General features: G+C 34.7%; 1 protein-coding gene across 4 annotated transcripts in view; it reads left to right on the forward strand.

Annotated features, from left to right (window-relative positions):
• The window catches only part of KAT6A (lysine acetyltransferase 6A), a 114,325-nt gene that overhangs the window by 58,371 nt on the left and 39,233 nt on the right, over positions 1–16,721 (forward strand). For 3 of the 4 annotated variants that reach the window (XM_023252568.2, XM_011281498.4, XM_011281497.4), the window contains exons 3-8: positions 622–730; positions 4,879–4,994; positions 5,588–5,669; positions 8,162–8,297; positions 9,660–9,976; positions 15,292–15,410. In XM_023252568.2, coding sequence (XP_023108336.2) covers positions 622–730; positions 4,879–4,994; positions 5,588–5,669; positions 8,162–8,297; positions 9,660–9,976; positions 15,292–15,410 — 879 coding nt within the window. The remainder of the gene's footprint in view (positions 1–621; positions 731–4,878; positions 4,995–5,587; positions 5,670–8,161; positions 8,298–9,659; positions 9,977–15,291; positions 15,411–16,721) is intronic. The other variant, XM_023252569.2, reaches the window with a different exon arrangement.

Consider the following 16,721-nt stretch of genomic DNA (forward strand, 5'->3'; position numbering starts at 1 on the left):
AGCCACATGTAAGCCTAGGTTTAAACCCAGTTTTAACAATTGTTTTGTCTATTGTCCTTGGACAAACTTCTCAAGATCCCATAGCCTAGTACTAGTACTTAATACATGTTATCTTCCTCTTTCAACCCTTCTCCTCCAAACCACAACTGAAATTTATCTTTTATACTTGTACAGAGTACTTATTGGTTGTCTCTTCTACCACTTAAGGTCTGCTGCCTTGTATGGTGTTTATTTCTGCACATTTTATCACTTCTCTGACACCACATACCTTTTAAGGTTTGATACTGTGATTTCTTATGCTTAATTCAGTTGAATTTTTTGTTTTAGGTGAAGGATTTGCTTTGTCCAATCCATATTGTGTCATTTAGTTTCTGAGTGAAAATGATGGTTGGTATGTGATTTTTTTGGACCAAAGTTGTCACTAGAAGGACTAGTTGTAAAGGCCCAGCCAAAGCAGGCTTTGTTAAAACTCCCTTACTTAGTTGGAAATTTAGGAGAGTGATACAGTTGTCTTGGTTACATGTAACTCTCATAGGAATTTAAAACTGTAATTTTAATGTCCTTGAATTAATACTGAAAATAAAGTACTCGTACCTGAGTGAATTGTTTTTTTCTTTATAGCCCGTTGCTGAACCAATCCCCATCTGTAGTTTCTGTCTTGGTACAAAAGAACAAAACCGAGAAAAGAAGCCAGAAGAACTCATCTCCTGTGCCGACTGTGGCAACAGTGGTATGTAATCTCCTTTATTCCTTCTGATGTATGCTCTCAGGCAGGAGGGAAGTGTATTTAACTGAGATGGTATCCTTGATCCTTATAAAACAATACTTTGATGCTGGTTTTAGGTAACTGAGATGAATCTTCTAGGTGAGGGAGGGATTTAAATGTATAGTTGACATGTTTTATTCAGTTAATTTCAATCAGGTCTTAGTTTCAGATTTTTGTTTTTTATAAAAATCTTTCCACAGACTTATTTTTTCTTGTTGATCTTTATATTTGACTATCAAACATCTGTTCAAATCACAGCAATCAGTTTGAAATTATTGCTAGCTTCTTTAATAATCACTACTTATCTTTCTTGATTTATGCATCAGGCTTTATGAATAGAACGGGGATGATAACACGTTTGTTCTTCTTGATAGAAACTTACATGTGTCACATTGGGAAATGGAATGTTGACACTGCAATTTAGTGAGCTGTGTGAGATCCTGAGGTCTAAAAAAGATTTTGCAAAGACTCTTCTAGTTTGTCAATTCTAGAGATATTCTTGGTCTATATTTTCAGAACTTAAAAGTTTTTGTAGGAAGGCCTTAGTAAATCAACATCTGATCATTGGCTTAATTTTCAGTGTTTTATATCTATAACAACCATGATTTAGTCAAGAAACCAGAAATCACTCTAGATACTTCAAGAGGAAAGAAATTTAATGAGAGAACAAAATATTTGTGAAATTATTAGAAATGCTGAAGGGGAGAGCTCTAGGCTGGGCTTTAGGGACTGATCTTAGAATATCGCAGAAGTGATCCACCAGGGGAGTCACTATATCTATCTCCATCTGGAAGAGGTGGAAGCAGGGGGCTACTGGGCTATAGCTGGATATTGAAAGGCTGAATTTGGCCATCGCCACATTTACCTCTGGATGGCCACGAAGGTGAAAAGTGGCTGGGTACTGGCAGTACCAGAAGAAAAGTGGTCTTTGTTTCATTTCTCCCTTTCAAAAAGTCACTCAAACATCCAGTTGGTAGGAGTTAATTCATATCTAGAGCCAAGCTGCAAAAGAGTCTAGGAAGTACAGTTTTTAGCTTTTTGGTTTTTGTTTATAGAAGGCTTTAAAAGAAGGTGGGAAGAGATCTTGAGTGGTAGGTGACCATATTCCAGCATAATAATCACAAACAGTAATGAACTTGGGATGGATTTTACAGTTAAATATAAACCATAAAATCATAAAATATTAGATAAAAATATAGTGACATGTCCTATAATGCATTGACTTCCAAACTATTTTAGTAGGAGCACCCTTAAGAAATTGTATAGGAGCCCAAATACATAAAACAGATAAAAATCTACTCAGGTGAGGTGGGAATAAAATGGGGGTGGAAGGAGAGTTGTGGTATACCCCTGTCTTCTAAGAAGCATTATATTTGGGGTGGTCTCTGAGTTCTTTGCAATTTGAAAACAATAGAGGGAACTTTTAAAGAACTAGTAGAATAAATAACTATTGGTTATCTGTTGCTATAGAAGCAAACCACCCCAAAACATAGCAGCTAAAAGCAACAACAGTTTTTAATTCATGTTGTTCCTGTTAGGAATTTGGGAATGGCCTGCCTAAGTCATTTTTACTTGGAATCTTTCATGAGGTTGCAATCAAGATTTTAACTGGTACTCAGTTATCTGAAGGCTTCCATTCCATGATGACTCACTTGGCTGGCATGTTAATGCTGCCTGTTGATAGGGAGCCTCAGTTCTTTGCCATGTGGACCTCTTCATAGGGCTGTATGAATTGTCCACAGCACATTGAGGAGGGCACCTGTTGGGATGAGCACTAGGTGTTGTATGGAAACCAATTTGACAATAAACTTCATATTAAAAAAAAAAAAAATGAATTGCCCACAGCATCCCCTAAGAAGGTATCTGATAGAGGTAGCAAGGTGGAATCGGCAATATCTTTTGTTACCTAGCCGTAGCCTGTCATTGCAGCACACAAATCAGCCCTATTCTGTGTGGGAGGGAACTACACAGGTGTCAATTGGTATTCTTGCCAGAAGACAAGAACGTTTGGAGGGCAGCTTGGAGCCTGACTATTACAGTAGGCAAGGAAGAAAACTATGAACATAGTTAAGTATATGATATTTGATATTACCAATTACCAAAGTGAGAACTAAAATACCCAAAATTTTAAAAAGCAAAAAAGTTTTGGGGAAAATAATTGCATTAAATATGATAAAGGGCCGAAAGCTATGAAGAGCGTGCTTACATTTCTAGCATAAAGTCAAAGGGCAGAGCCTGTGAACGAAAGTTAATGTTGAACATATTAAAAAAACATTTTACCCAAGTAATTATAGGCATGCACACCAGTGCAGCAGTGAAAGCTGTTTTATAACTTTTATAATAATAAAATTTGAAAGATAAAAGAGCCCAAACCTAGAGTTGATGAAATTGTATTAAAACATTGGTACTTTGCTGGTATGTTTCTTTCATTTCACTTACCAACCCCACTTACAGAAATTTATTTTAAGGAATTAATTTAAAAGAAGGATGGGGCACCTGGGTGCCTCAATCGGTTAAGCATCTGACTCTTGATTTCAGCTCAGGTTATGATCTCACGGTTTGTGAAATCGAGCCCCACATCTGGCTCCATGCTGACAGCTCAGAGCCTGCTTGGGATATTCTCTCTCTCTCTCTCTCTCTCTCTCTCTCTCTCTCTCTCTCTCTCTCTCTCTGCCCTTCCCTTGCTCACATTTGCGTATTCTCTCCGTCTCTCTCAAAGTCAATAAATAAAAGAAGGGAAGAATCTGTAGATATAAAATAATTCATTGTAGTATTCTATTACAGGTAGTAGTTTAATTAGTTAACAATAGGGAAGTAGTGTCAGGTAGGTTATAGGGTATCAATCAGTTTAAAGAATATAAAGTTTACTTGACTAAAAGTATGAAGAAAAGCAAAACAAAACTGTATATACTCTATAATTAAAACCATGCAAGCACCTTCAGGAAGTCTACAAAGAAAAAGTAGAACAGGAAATGGCTAATCTAGGACGAGGAGATTATGAATGAGATTTTTACACTTTCTCTCCCATTTTCCTTTAATGTCAGTGATATTTTGATAATAAACTTAATATCATCTCAAAGAAATTTAGGAATAGAAGGGAGAGGAGAAAAAATAACCATCCTTTTCTTTCACCAAACAAAAATAAACATAACCAACTTTTAGAGGAAAAGGACAAATCTTCCCAGAGTGAAGGCAGATATACTTTTCTATAATTTTGAGAATCAAACAGATACTAACTCTTTTGGAAGAGGAAAATTTTTTCTGTTGCTGTTAATTTTGATCACAATAGAAATATTGTTTAGGTATTAGTTTTTAGCTTGAGTGCCTTAAAATATGAGGAAGTAGCTCACTTTAAATGATGGGATTTAATAAAAATAGATTTTCAGTTATAAAAGTAATACGTTATTGCTAAAAAATTGAGAGCACAGAAGGGTATAAAGTGAAAGGTAAAATCCTTATTCAAAATGTTTATAGTTTTGAGGCACCTGGGTGGCTGAGTCAGTTGAGCATCCGACTTTGGCTCAGTCATGATCTCATGGTTCGTGGGTTTGAGCCCTGAGTTGGGCTCTGCGCTGACTGTAAGGAGCCTGTTTGGGATTATCTCTCTCTGCCTCTCCCCGACTCAAGGGTGTGTCTGTCTGTCTGTCTCTGTCTCTGTCTCTGTCTCTGTCTCTCTCTCTCTCAAAATAAATAAATAAAATTTATAAAAAATATTTTAAAAATCAAAATGTTTGTAGTTTCATATCTTAGGACATTATAGTTGCAAACAGTTTTTGTGTCCTTCCAGAAATGACCTGAGCATATTATGTATTGGTATACATATAAGCATGTGTATACCCATGATGCTTTAATGCAGGCTTATTACAAGTTAGGAGTTTGTCAGGTGTTTTATAATCATATTGGAGAGGTGGTGTACTAAATTACACTTAGCATCAGTACAACTGAATTGGAATGCCAAATCCTGATGAGACATGTATGGCAAGCTTTCAAGGGCATCTCTTCTTTGATATATATTTTGATTTAAGGTAATTGCCTTTTTCTTCATCATTCCTTTAATACAATTACAAAATGATTCTTGATTGTTTCATTTGAGAACTTTCCCCTCCTGTTAGGTCATCCATCCTGTTTAAAGTTTTCCCCTGAATTAACGGTTAGAGTGAAGGCCTTACGGTGGCAGTGCATTGAGTGTAAAACGTGCAGCTCCTGTCGAGATCAAGGCAAGAATGCAGTGAGTATCCTTGCTTTCTGATGTGACTATTTCATTTAGAAGTAGAGTGTACACCTAATATTTTCCTCAAGTTTTGTTGATTATTTTTCATTCCCTTGGTCCAGCAGAATTTGAAACACTGGTCCCATTCAATTACACATCATTAGTTTAGAATACTTGGTATTTGAGACTTGGATTCTTTCTATTCTAGGTAGTTTCTAAAACACCTTAATTCTATGTTTGCAGAAAGACTAAGCTACTTTAAAGAAATACTTCTGAAATTTGTTTGAGTATTATGGAGGCATTCATTTAGGAATGGTCAGTGTATTAACTACAAATCATCCTTTTCTCTTTTCCATTAGAACAAACTAAAGTTAGCTTATATCTGAAAGTTATGAAACTGTAGTTCTTTATTAAAGATTAGATGAAGCAAAACTTTTTGCTAACTTGGAGTGTCCATTTACTCAGTTTAATGCAAATTAAGGAAACTTTTACTACTATAGTAGCTCATCATCATTGTGAGATCATTGAAGCTTTCTAGGTTTTATGAAGCCGTGATCCTGATGTGTTTTTGTTTCATAAGGTTAAGCAGAACTGTCCCTTCTCTTTTTTAGGATAACATGCTCTTTTGTGATTCCTGTGACCGAGGTTTTCACATGGAGTGTTGTGATCCGCCACTCACCCGGATGCCAAAAGGTGAGAAGTACTTCTGAAGTCAGACTAGCACTGTAATGGGCAAATCCGTGAAAGCATTTTTTGTCTACTTTGTTAAAATGAAAGAATAATTTCCATCTTTCTATTTGGGGTTGTATAAGTAGGAAGAGAGCTGGCACCTTAAAGGTGGGGACAGTCTGTTTAGGCATCTTGACATTCCTATGTGTATGGATTCATTATTATCTTCCTCTATTTTCAATGTTTAAGTGTCCATGGAGAGTGAAGTGGTTCATTTATGAGTATTTGCCAGTCCTATGGCTAGAGGACAAAATACATGCCTTATGTAATTTTGAAATATCTCTTTCTATAAAGGAAGAAATGGAATTGTATTAGATCATGTTGATTATATCAGTATTGGTTATTTCACTGTTCATCACTTTTGAAAGGCCTAGAGCCTTTTTTTTTTATAAAATAATTTGTAAACAGATAATTTTTGTGTGCTAAATCATAAGAATATAGCTTAATGTATTCTATTCTTTTGACTCCTATTCCTTGACAAGTATTTGGTTGGGATGTAACTGCCTGTTGGTTGAACTTCCATCCTATTATATGCTTATAGTTTCTTAAAAAAAAAAAAATCCAGTTAGTGTCTTCTGCTTTGCCTTATCATAAATTCCATTTTTAACTCTGTTTTTGTGACTTAACAGGTTTCTTAAGTAAAATGCTTATAGAGTATTTTATAATTTCTGCTCAGAAAAAATTTTCCTATGGATGGAAAGGGACTCAACCTTAGGTATAGTTAAGTTATTCCACTTAGAATCTTAACTTGAGTCTCTTCTTATGTCACTCTGTGGGTTGTTAGCTTCTGGAAAATCTTAAATTGATATGTATTGGAAGAATAAATACCCCCTTTGCTACCTTTTCCATTTACTTGGAAGTTTGGGCAACAGGTCTTCTGAGAATCCTTCAAGATAAGAAAGATTTTCTTAGGAATTCATTTGTTTGTATTTAATGCCTACAAAAGAAGTTTTATAGCAGCTTAAAGCAGGAATCATTTTATTTTGAAATAATTGCAGACTGACAGACAAGTGGCAAAAATAGTACAGAGACTTCCTACCGTACCCATTACACAGCTTCTTCTAATGTCAACATCTTATAAAACTGTAGTACAATTACTGAAACCAGGAAACTAACATTGATATGATACGATTAGTAAATCTATACACCTTATTTGAATTTGTGGTCCAAAATCCAGTGCTGGATTTCATACTGCATTTAATCATCATGCTTCCTTAGTCTCTTCCAATCTGTTAATTCCCTAGACTATCTTTCCTGACCTTGACACTTTTGAAGAATACTCGTTAGCGATTTTGTAGAAAGTTCAATTTGGGTCTGTCTCTTTCTTTATAATGATTAAATTAAGATGATGAAGTTTGACAAGAACACCACAGAATTGATACTGTGCCCTTCTTAGTGCATTGTAGTGTAGGTGTATAATACTAATATGTCTTATTACTGGTAATGTTAACTTTGATCACTTGATTACAGAAGAAACCTGACCTTAAAGTTATTCTTTTTCCTCTTTGCACTGACTTTAGCATCCATCAGTGATTCTTGTTTGTACCAGTTTTACTTTGGTGTTTGCATATTGATGATTTTTCAGCTTCCATCATCCCTTCTGTATTTACTAATTGGAATTCTGCTGTAAAGAAGAGCTATCGCTTTTCCCATTTATTTATTCAATTACTTATATTCTTTTTTTTTTTTTTCAACGTTTATTTATTTTTGGGACAGAGAGAGACAGAGCATGAATGGGGGAGGGGCAGAGAGAGAGGGAGACACAGAATCGGAAACAGGCTCCAGGCTCTGAGCCATCAGCCCAGAGCCCGACGCAGGGCTCGAACTCACGGACCTCGAGATCGTGACCTGGCTGAAGTCGGACGCTTAACCGACTGCGCCACCCAGGCGCCCCCAATTACTTATATTCTTATGGACTGATGGGTATTTATTTTATTCAGTGGGTTATAATCCATTGACATGATTATTTCTTTTTTTTTTTTGTTCAGAATGACCCAGATTTGGCTATTGGGAGCTCCTTCAAGTTGGCTTGTAGGTCCTTTTGACATGCCTTCCTCATCTTTTGAATACTTTTCCATTTTCTGGCACCATGAGATGCTTCAGGTTATCCTTTTTCCCTGCTTCAGTCCTGGAATCATCTATTACTTAAGGGAACCTGGCTTCTTTTCTTGTAGAATCTGGGTGCCAGGTATAGACCATGGTTTGTTTTTTTTTTAACTGAGGATCAGTGGACTTCAACCATATGTGGGCTTCAGAATACTTGTGCGTCTTTTCCAATCATTTGTAGAATTTTGTGTGTGTATGTTTTCGTGTTTATTTTTTTAGGGGGCTTTCATCAGTGTTTTAAAAGAGTTCTTGACCTAAAAGTGGTTAAGAACTACTGGCTTAGAGTATCTGAATTCTTTCAGTGTATCTGTGTCTATTGTGCTTTTATGTGGAATTTGATTTTTTTATAGGTATGTGGATATGTCAAATATGTCGACCTAGGAAAAAAGGACGAAAACTTCTACAGAAGAAGGCGGCACAGATAAAACGGCGCTATGCTAACCCAATAGGACGTCCAAAAAACAGGTTAAAGAAACAAAACACGGTGTAAGTTGTACTTGTGGCAAGGTGAGGGGAGAAAAGAATAGGGTTTGTCTATAGTGTAGGAGTCACTTGTTTGCTTTATGAAAAAAATTTTCAGTTGTTACAACTGGCACTTTCATGTAATAGAAAGGGTTAATACTTACTGAGCTCTTAATAAAGAGCTCTTTATTCAGTAGAATAAAGTTAGAACAAAGTTATTAAAGTTCTGAGTGTCTTACAGTGTGTTAATCATTTAATTTTCCCAACAACCAAATGAAGTAGATACTGTTGTTACTCTTATTTTTCAAATAAGAAGGAAATAAGGAAACTACATTTTATAATAAGTGTTGAACTGGGATTAAAACCCAAGTAGCCTGGCACCAAAGTCTGACTCAACCACTGTCTTATATTGTTCCTCTTATGTAAACAAAGAAAAAATTATGTTGCTATAGCATTTCACAGATTTCTCATGTAGTCTCAGTAGTTTATATTAGATGTACAAATCACTGCGTAGCTTTTTCTGTTGAGGTCATAGCTAAGTCGCATTTCTGTGTCCTGATGTAAAATAAAATAATGTGTTTTTCATCTATTAGCAGAAATCAGGTATATAATTATCCCTTGTGGACTAGGAAACTGGGCTATGTCTGGAGGAGGTGGGGCAAGATTCAGTAGTAGTTTTTTTTTTTTTTTTTTTATGGAGTATTTCTATAAGTAATTCCCCTTTGATAATATGCAAAATATCTTTAAGCCTATAAACCTCTATTAAAAATTTTACCCACCTTTTCTACACTTAAGAGTGTCTTAAAGATGACAGTCTTAATAACTGAAAGGAATGGGCATTAGCAGCTTGAAATATATAGCACCAGTATTGTAGTTCATATTTTAAATCTTAAATCTAAGCTTTAAAATATTCCTATGAGATAATCTTTTGATTTCTGACTTTCAGAGGGTAATACATCCTTGTGTTTAAAGGTAAAGTGTAACTCTGAGTTGGTGCAGAGATCATGAGACTTTATACTTGGAAGGGTCTTAGTTGTCATCTGGGCCAACTCTCATTTTACAGATGAAGACACTGGTGTTTAGACAATGTGATTTCTCCAAGAGGTATAGCTAGAAAGTGGCAGAATTATGAGTCAAACATGCCTTCTGACTCCCAACCTAGGATTCATTTTGCTATAAAATATTAGGCTTCCTGGAAGTAGATATTTCTAATAACTATTATTTCTCATTCCCTATAGTATTTATGATTTATGGAATATTCTTAACTGTGGTTTTTTTTTTTAATAAAGCCATAGGTTATTTACCAATTACAAGTTATATATTAAATAGAAACCTTTTAAAAATTTCTTTTTTAATAGTTACCCTTTTCCCTGTTTGATTCTTTAGATCAAAAGGTCCCTTCAGCAAAGTTCGAACTGGTCCTGGAAGGGGTCGTAAACGTAAAATCACTCTCTCCAGCCAATCAGCATCGTCATCAGAAGAAGGATATTTAGAGCGAATAGATGGTTTGGACTTCTGCAGAGATAGCAGTCACCCCTTGAAGTTCAACAAGAAAACCAAAGGGCTCATTGATGGCCTTACCAAATTCTTCACCCCTTCCCCTGATGGGCGGAAACCTCGAGGGGAAGTGGTAGATTACTCTGAGCAATATAGAATCAGGAAAAAGGGCAACAGAAAATCAAGCACTTCAGATTGGCCCACAGGTAAAAGTTCACTTAGAAGCAAAATGTATTCCACAAGTGCATTATTTGAAATAACACTAGTTATCTGGAATAGGTTTATTTGATTATTAAACACTGGTTATGGAATAGAAGAAGATATTAAAGATACTTATTTAGATGAAAGTAAGGTGGTAATAACTATGGCAGAAATTGAGAGGCTGAAGATGAAGTTGCAAGAATGGACAAATAAGAGCTCGTAGGAAAAAGATGGTGCTTTTTTGGTAGAACCACAAAGAATCTTCCTATAGAAATTTAAGCCATAACCTTAAGTCAAGAATATCTTTACATTTCATAAATTACAAAATAAATCATGTGATGAGCATCATGATGCTTGCTTTATTTCCAGAAAGAAATTAGAAAGAATGTGGGTAGATAAAATACTGTTGATCAAGTAAGTATAGAGAAAAGAACAAAATTTTTCTACTTCAAATCTTGGCAAATAGATTTGTAATTTTTCATGAATTATACTTTAAAAGAGAGAAAGAGAGAGAACTACAGCTTCAGATAATTTACTTATGTATCAGGCTGTTTCCTACTTTTCATTTATTTACTTAAAATTCAATTTATTGAAACTGAAAAACAAAAAAATTCATCATTTCTCCTACCCTCTACCTTACCCCCTTCTGGCAACCACCAATTTGTTCTGTTCTCTGTATCTAGGAGTTTGGTATTTATTTATTTATTTATTTATTTATTTAGTTAGTTAGTTAGTTAGTTAGTTAGTTAGTTAGTTTTAGATTCCACATACAAACAGCATACATGGTGTTTGTTTTTCTCTGTCTGACTTACTTCACTTAACGTAATGAGGTCTGTCTATGTTGTCAGAAACGGCACGATTTGTTTTTTTTGGGGGGTTAGTTTTGCAACATACCCACTTTATTTCATTTCAGCACAGCTGGTGGTTGAGTTAGGAATTGCTAGGTTTTTGTTTTTGTTTTGGCTGAATAAGATTATACACTTAGACACACACTGCAGTTTCTTTATTTATGGACACTTAGGTTGCTTATGTATCTTGGCTATTGTAAGTAATGCTGCAGTGAACATGGGGGTGTACATATCTTTTTAAATTGTTTTTGTTTTCTTTGGATACATACCCCGAAGTGGAATTGCTGGATTGTATGGTAGTTCTATTTTTAAGTTTTTGAGGAACCTCCATAATATTTTCCATAGTGGCTGCACCAATTTACATTCCTACCAGCAGTGCAGAAGTTCCCTTTTCTCCACACTTTCACCAACACTTGTAATTTCTACTCTTTTTGATGATAGCCATTCTGACAGGTGTGAGGTGATACCTTCTTGGGTTTTAGATTTGCATTTCACTGTTGATTATTGATGTAGAGCATCTTTTCATGTACCTGTGGCCCATCTTTATGTCTGTGGTGGTAAAAATGTCTGTTCAGATCTCCTCATTTTTAACTAGATTGTTTTTTGCTATTGAGTTGGATGAGTTCTTTATTATTTTGGATATTGACTCTTTTTTGGATATATGATTTGCAGATACCTTCTTACTCAGTGTGTTGCCTTTTTATTTTGTTGTGCCAAAGCTTTTCAGTTTGATATAGTCCCACTTACTGATTTTTGCTTTTGTTTTTGCCTTTTGGTATCAGATTAAAAAAAAATTATTGTTAAGAACTGTTGAGGACTTTACCACCTATGTTTTCTTTTAGGAGTTTTACAGTTTCAGGTCTTAAATTCAAGTCTTTAATCCATTTTGAGTTACTTTTTGTGTGCGGTATAGTAGAGTTGTGTAGCTTCATTCTTTCACATTGTGCCAACATTATTGAAGAGGCTATCTTTTCCCCCATTGTATATTCTCGCCTTGTTTGTTGTAAATTAATTGACCATATATGCATGGGTTTATTTATGGGTCCTCTACTCTGTTGCATTGATCTCTGTCTTTCTGCCAATATTGTACTATTTTAATTACTATAGCTTTGTAATGTAGTTTGAAATCAGGGAGCTTTTTTTCTCAAGATTGCTTTGGCTATTAGGGGTCTTTTGTTGTTCCATACAAATTTTAGGATTGTTTTTTCTGTTTTTGTGAAAAACCTCATTGACTTTCTGATGGGAATTGCATTGAATCTATCAGATGGCTTTGCGTAATGTGGACATTTTAACAATATTCTTCCAGTCTGTTAGTATGGAATATCTTTCCATTTATTTGTTTTTTCATTAATTGCCTTCATTAATGTCTTATGTATATCTGTACAGTGTTTTGTCTTCAACATACAGGTCTTTCACCTGCTTGGTTAAATTTACTTCTAGGTGTTTTATTCTTTTTGATGCAGTTGTAAATGGAATTGTTTTCATAATTTCTTTTTCTGGTAGTTCATTATTAATGTATAGAAATACAGCAGATTTTATATTTTTCAACTTTACTGAATTCATTTATTCTACATTTTTTTTAATGGAGTCTTTAGGGTTTTCTCTATATGTCATCTGCAAATAACAAGTTTTACTTCTTTTCCAAATTGGATACCTTTTATTTTTTTTCTTGCCTGATTGCTCTGCTAGGACTTCCAATCTGATGTTGAATAAAAGTGGTGAGAACAGGCATCCTTGTCTTACTCCTGATCTTAGAGGAAAAGCTCTCAGCTTTTCACCATTGAGGTTGATGTTAATTGTGGGCTCATCATATATGGCCTTTATTATGTTGAGGTACATTCCCTTTATACCTGCTTTTTTTGAGCGTTTTTATCATAAATGAAGGTTGAATTTTGTCAAATGCTTTTTCTGCATCTGTTAAAATGATCACCTGATTTATATCCTTCATTTTGTTAATGTGGTGTATCGTATTGACTTATTTGGGGATATTGAACCATCCTTGAATCTCTAGAATAAATCCTACTTGATCATGGTGTGTGACCCTTTTATTGTATTGTTGAAATCGGTTTGCTAGTATTTTGTTGAGGATTTTTCCATCTGTGTTCATCAGGGATATTGGCCTGTAATTTTCTTTTCTTGTGGTCTCTTTGTCTGGTTAAGTTACATTGGTCTCACAAAATAGAGTTCCCCATTTTGTTTTTTGGAAGAGTTTGAGAAGGATTGGTATTAAGTATTTTTTGAATGGCGAAATTCACCAGTGAAGCTTTTGTTTGTTGGAAGATTTTTGATTATTCATTCAAGTCTCCTTACTAGTAATCGGCCTGTTCAGATTTTCTATTTCATCATGATTCAGTCTTGGTAGGTCATATGTTTCTAGGAGTTAATCCATTTCTTCCAAATAGGCCCAGCATTTTGGTGTATAATTGTTCATAGTAGTCTCTTGTGATTTTTTTGTATTTCTCTGGTATCAGTTGTAACATCCCCTCTTTTATTCATTTCATACTTAAATATGAGGCTAAGGTCCCTAGTTTTCAAGGTAGAAAAGATCTGTAGAGAAGACTTAATAGTGTAGCAGGTAATTCAAATCAGAGGAGAAAAATTTTGATTATCTATCTTGATAATTAAAGCTTAAACTGGTCTCGCTATTTAGTGCCTTGAGTTTAGAGAATGTAACCCTCTGAAGTAAGTAGAAAAGTCTCTGAGGAAAGTAGAAGAATGAGAATGGATTCTTGGTTCACAACGGCCAAAGGTGTAGTGAGTGTCTAATATACTGCAAGAGAATTTCTTAGCTTTGATTTCTTTCCTCTGAATTTCCCATTGGTAGTTGTATTCACTGCTTCTTCATTCCTGCTTTTATAAATGGTTGATTGGTCCAGCACAAGAGAGGAAATCCTCATCATTATCAGTTCCCTCTTTTTATGCTTGTATTGATTGGCTTTTCACCAGAGTGGCAATCAACTAATTACTCTTTGAGCATTCAGGTACTTTTCATGTCTTTATCAGCCATGTACACTGTAGCTTCAGTCTGAGTATGTTTATCTAAGAAAATATACAAGTCCTTTAGAGCTTAGGAAGAAAGAATCTAAAGCAGATTCTAATGAAAGCCATTTTTGAATAAACTGTTTGATTGGAGATGGATTATTATAAGAATCTCCTGGAAAGTTTTAGAAATAGAAATAATTAGAGCAAATGTGTAAAGTATATGGAGAATCAATATTGACTTTTCTGCATTGATGTGAATTTTTGCTATAATTGGCTCTGTAAGTTTCTTATGAATTGTAGAGTTTAAGGAACAATCTGCACCATATATATGATAGAATGCTATTGAATGCCATACTAGATTTGTGCCTGCATCCATCTGTGTCGTGCACTAGGGGGCATTAAAATCACAAAGGATCTTCAGATACATATTTTTCAATTTGGGAATATTTTCAGCAGTGAGTCCTTGTCCTTATTCTTCTTATACTAAGTGCACAGGTGTCTGTTGACAGCCTATATGTCTATTTAATTTGAAAAGAACTGTCTTTTCAGCCATACTCCTACAAAGAGGAAATTCGTCCGTCAACAGTGTCATATTCAAATGCAGAGGATAACGATCTACATAATCCCTCCAGTACTCCTTTCATGAATTTCCTTGCCCATCTGAGGAAGATGCGTCATTTATGGATGTTTATTATAATTTCTCATACTTACCCCGAGGATTATCATCTGTGATCCTCAGATTTGTGGAGTTCTGCTTTATTTAAAACGGCACCCAGAAAGTGTGGGGAGTTACAGTAATTATTTCAAAGGTTATCTTCTTGCTGAGATAAGAATGTACTGGCCTTATATTGATCGTGGAATCATTGAGAATTATAAAAGGAACAAATTTTCCCTGTTTTGGTCCCATATGATGAAAATCATGTCCTGGTAAAACATAAACAACTTCCATACTACTGAAGTATGAAAAAGCAATATTTGAATGTTGATATGTTAAATTCATAGTAAAACTTTTATATTCAGATTATTTCAAAGTAGGTTTCATATTCCTTAGACCTTTACTCTATTCTGATTTTGTATTATTATTAAGTTTTTATTTAAATTCTAGTTAGTTAACATACACAGTATAAAATTGTGTAATACTAGTTTCAGATGTACAATATAGTATTTCAGCACTTCCATACATCACCACTTGGTGCTCATCAAACTTTTATATGTATTATACTAAAATCTAATGTCTTGATGGAGTTCAAATTTAGTTATGTGATAATTTTAAGAAGTTTTAGGACAGTTCAGATTTTCCATCATAAAGCAGATAGAATATGTACATATTATTTACTGATACATCTTTCTAGGTGTCCATTTACTCGTATCCTCTTCTTTTATAATATTAAGGTCTTCAAACTGAAATCAACACTTTTGAAATGTTTCCTAATTCATGTATTAAACTAAGGATAAAGTTAATAACATGTGAGCCCTTTCTTTATGTGCAGACAATCAGGATGGCTGGGATGGCAAACAAGAAAGTGAGGAACGGCTTTTTGGGAGCCAGGAAATCATGACTGAGAAAGATATGGAATTATTTCGTGATATCCAAGAACAAGCACTGCAGGTAAAGTTGGATATGCAGAGTGGACAATTAAATACTTTGGTCGTGAATGAGAAACAGGATTAATTGTATTGGGATAGAGCAGTAAGTAACAGCAATTTATTCATCCATCTGATCTGCAGATAGATGTGGTTTGTGCATATATGTAGTTCTGCTTGTTAAGGTATTCCTTTTAAACATTGTGACTTCTTTGGTTTTGCAGATAAACAGGTTGCTTCTGACTACCAGTATTAAATGAGTTTGGTGTATTTATTTTCTGTCTTATGTATGAAGAAGAGTTTGGGATTTGACCAACAAACAAAAACCAAGCTCCTTTCAAGTGATAAAACACCCATTTTCATTACTTCAGTAAATATTTATTAACTGCTTTTGCCTTGATCCTTTGGGACATGTAGCAAAATATAAATGTATAGACAAAGAACCTGATTAGGCTTCAGATGCTGAAGAAGCCAATGTGAATGACAAGATTCCTTCTCTCAAGTATAGTCCTGGAGAGACTAAATGAATAATTTCATTCATGTAAAAAGTTTAATTATAGGGTATATGGTGTTTTGGAAGAATAGGGAGCAAGCATTTGTCTAAGCCTGGGGAGGTCAGAGGATTCGTTGATGGGAAATACTATTTGAGCTGGTCTTACAAAGAATATGTAGGAATTGATCCAGATGACAAGGAATGGGGTCCTTTATAATCAGAAGGAACAAAAATGCAAAGACTTGAAAATGGGGGGAAACAAAGCATGTTTTCACTAACTTGTGGGAATAAATTTCCACATAGGATAAAGAATACTGGGTGTAGATAATGACAAGAGATGAGATTGGAAAAGCACAGGGCTAGATCATAAAGGCTCTTCTATATTAAGTTCATTTATCTTGTGTTTTTTCTTTCTTTGCCACAAACTCACTATGTTAGCCAAGTTGAGTTCTATCTCTTGTCTTGAAAGTAAGAGTTTATAGTTTTATAAGCATGATACTGGGGATTCCTGTTGTGCAGGTGAAATTCTTGGGATTAAGAAACCTATTTGTGCATAGATTGTTTATGTAGATCATTCTGTGAGTATTTTTTTAAAATAACAATATGAATAGTCAGCAAACATTTACTGAGCATTCTACCATCTTATGATTTCACAGAGTGTTAACTTTGAGTCAGATAGATCTTCATTCAATTTGTGGTTTGTCATTTACTAACTTCTACTTTGGGAAGGTTGTTTAACCTCTGAAAGCACATTTCTTTTCCTACCAATAAGTAAAACAAAGTGCTATAGGTACTATAGTAGAAATTCACATGGAGTTCAGTGGGAATTCAAAGAAGGAATTA

Source organism: Felis catus, chromosome B1 (assembly GCF_018350175.1).
Source record: "Felis catus isolate Fca126 chromosome B1, F.catus_Fca126_mat1.0, whole genome shotgun sequence".
Classification (NCBI taxonomy): domain Eukaryota; kingdom Metazoa; phylum Chordata; class Mammalia; order Carnivora; family Felidae; genus Felis; species Felis catus.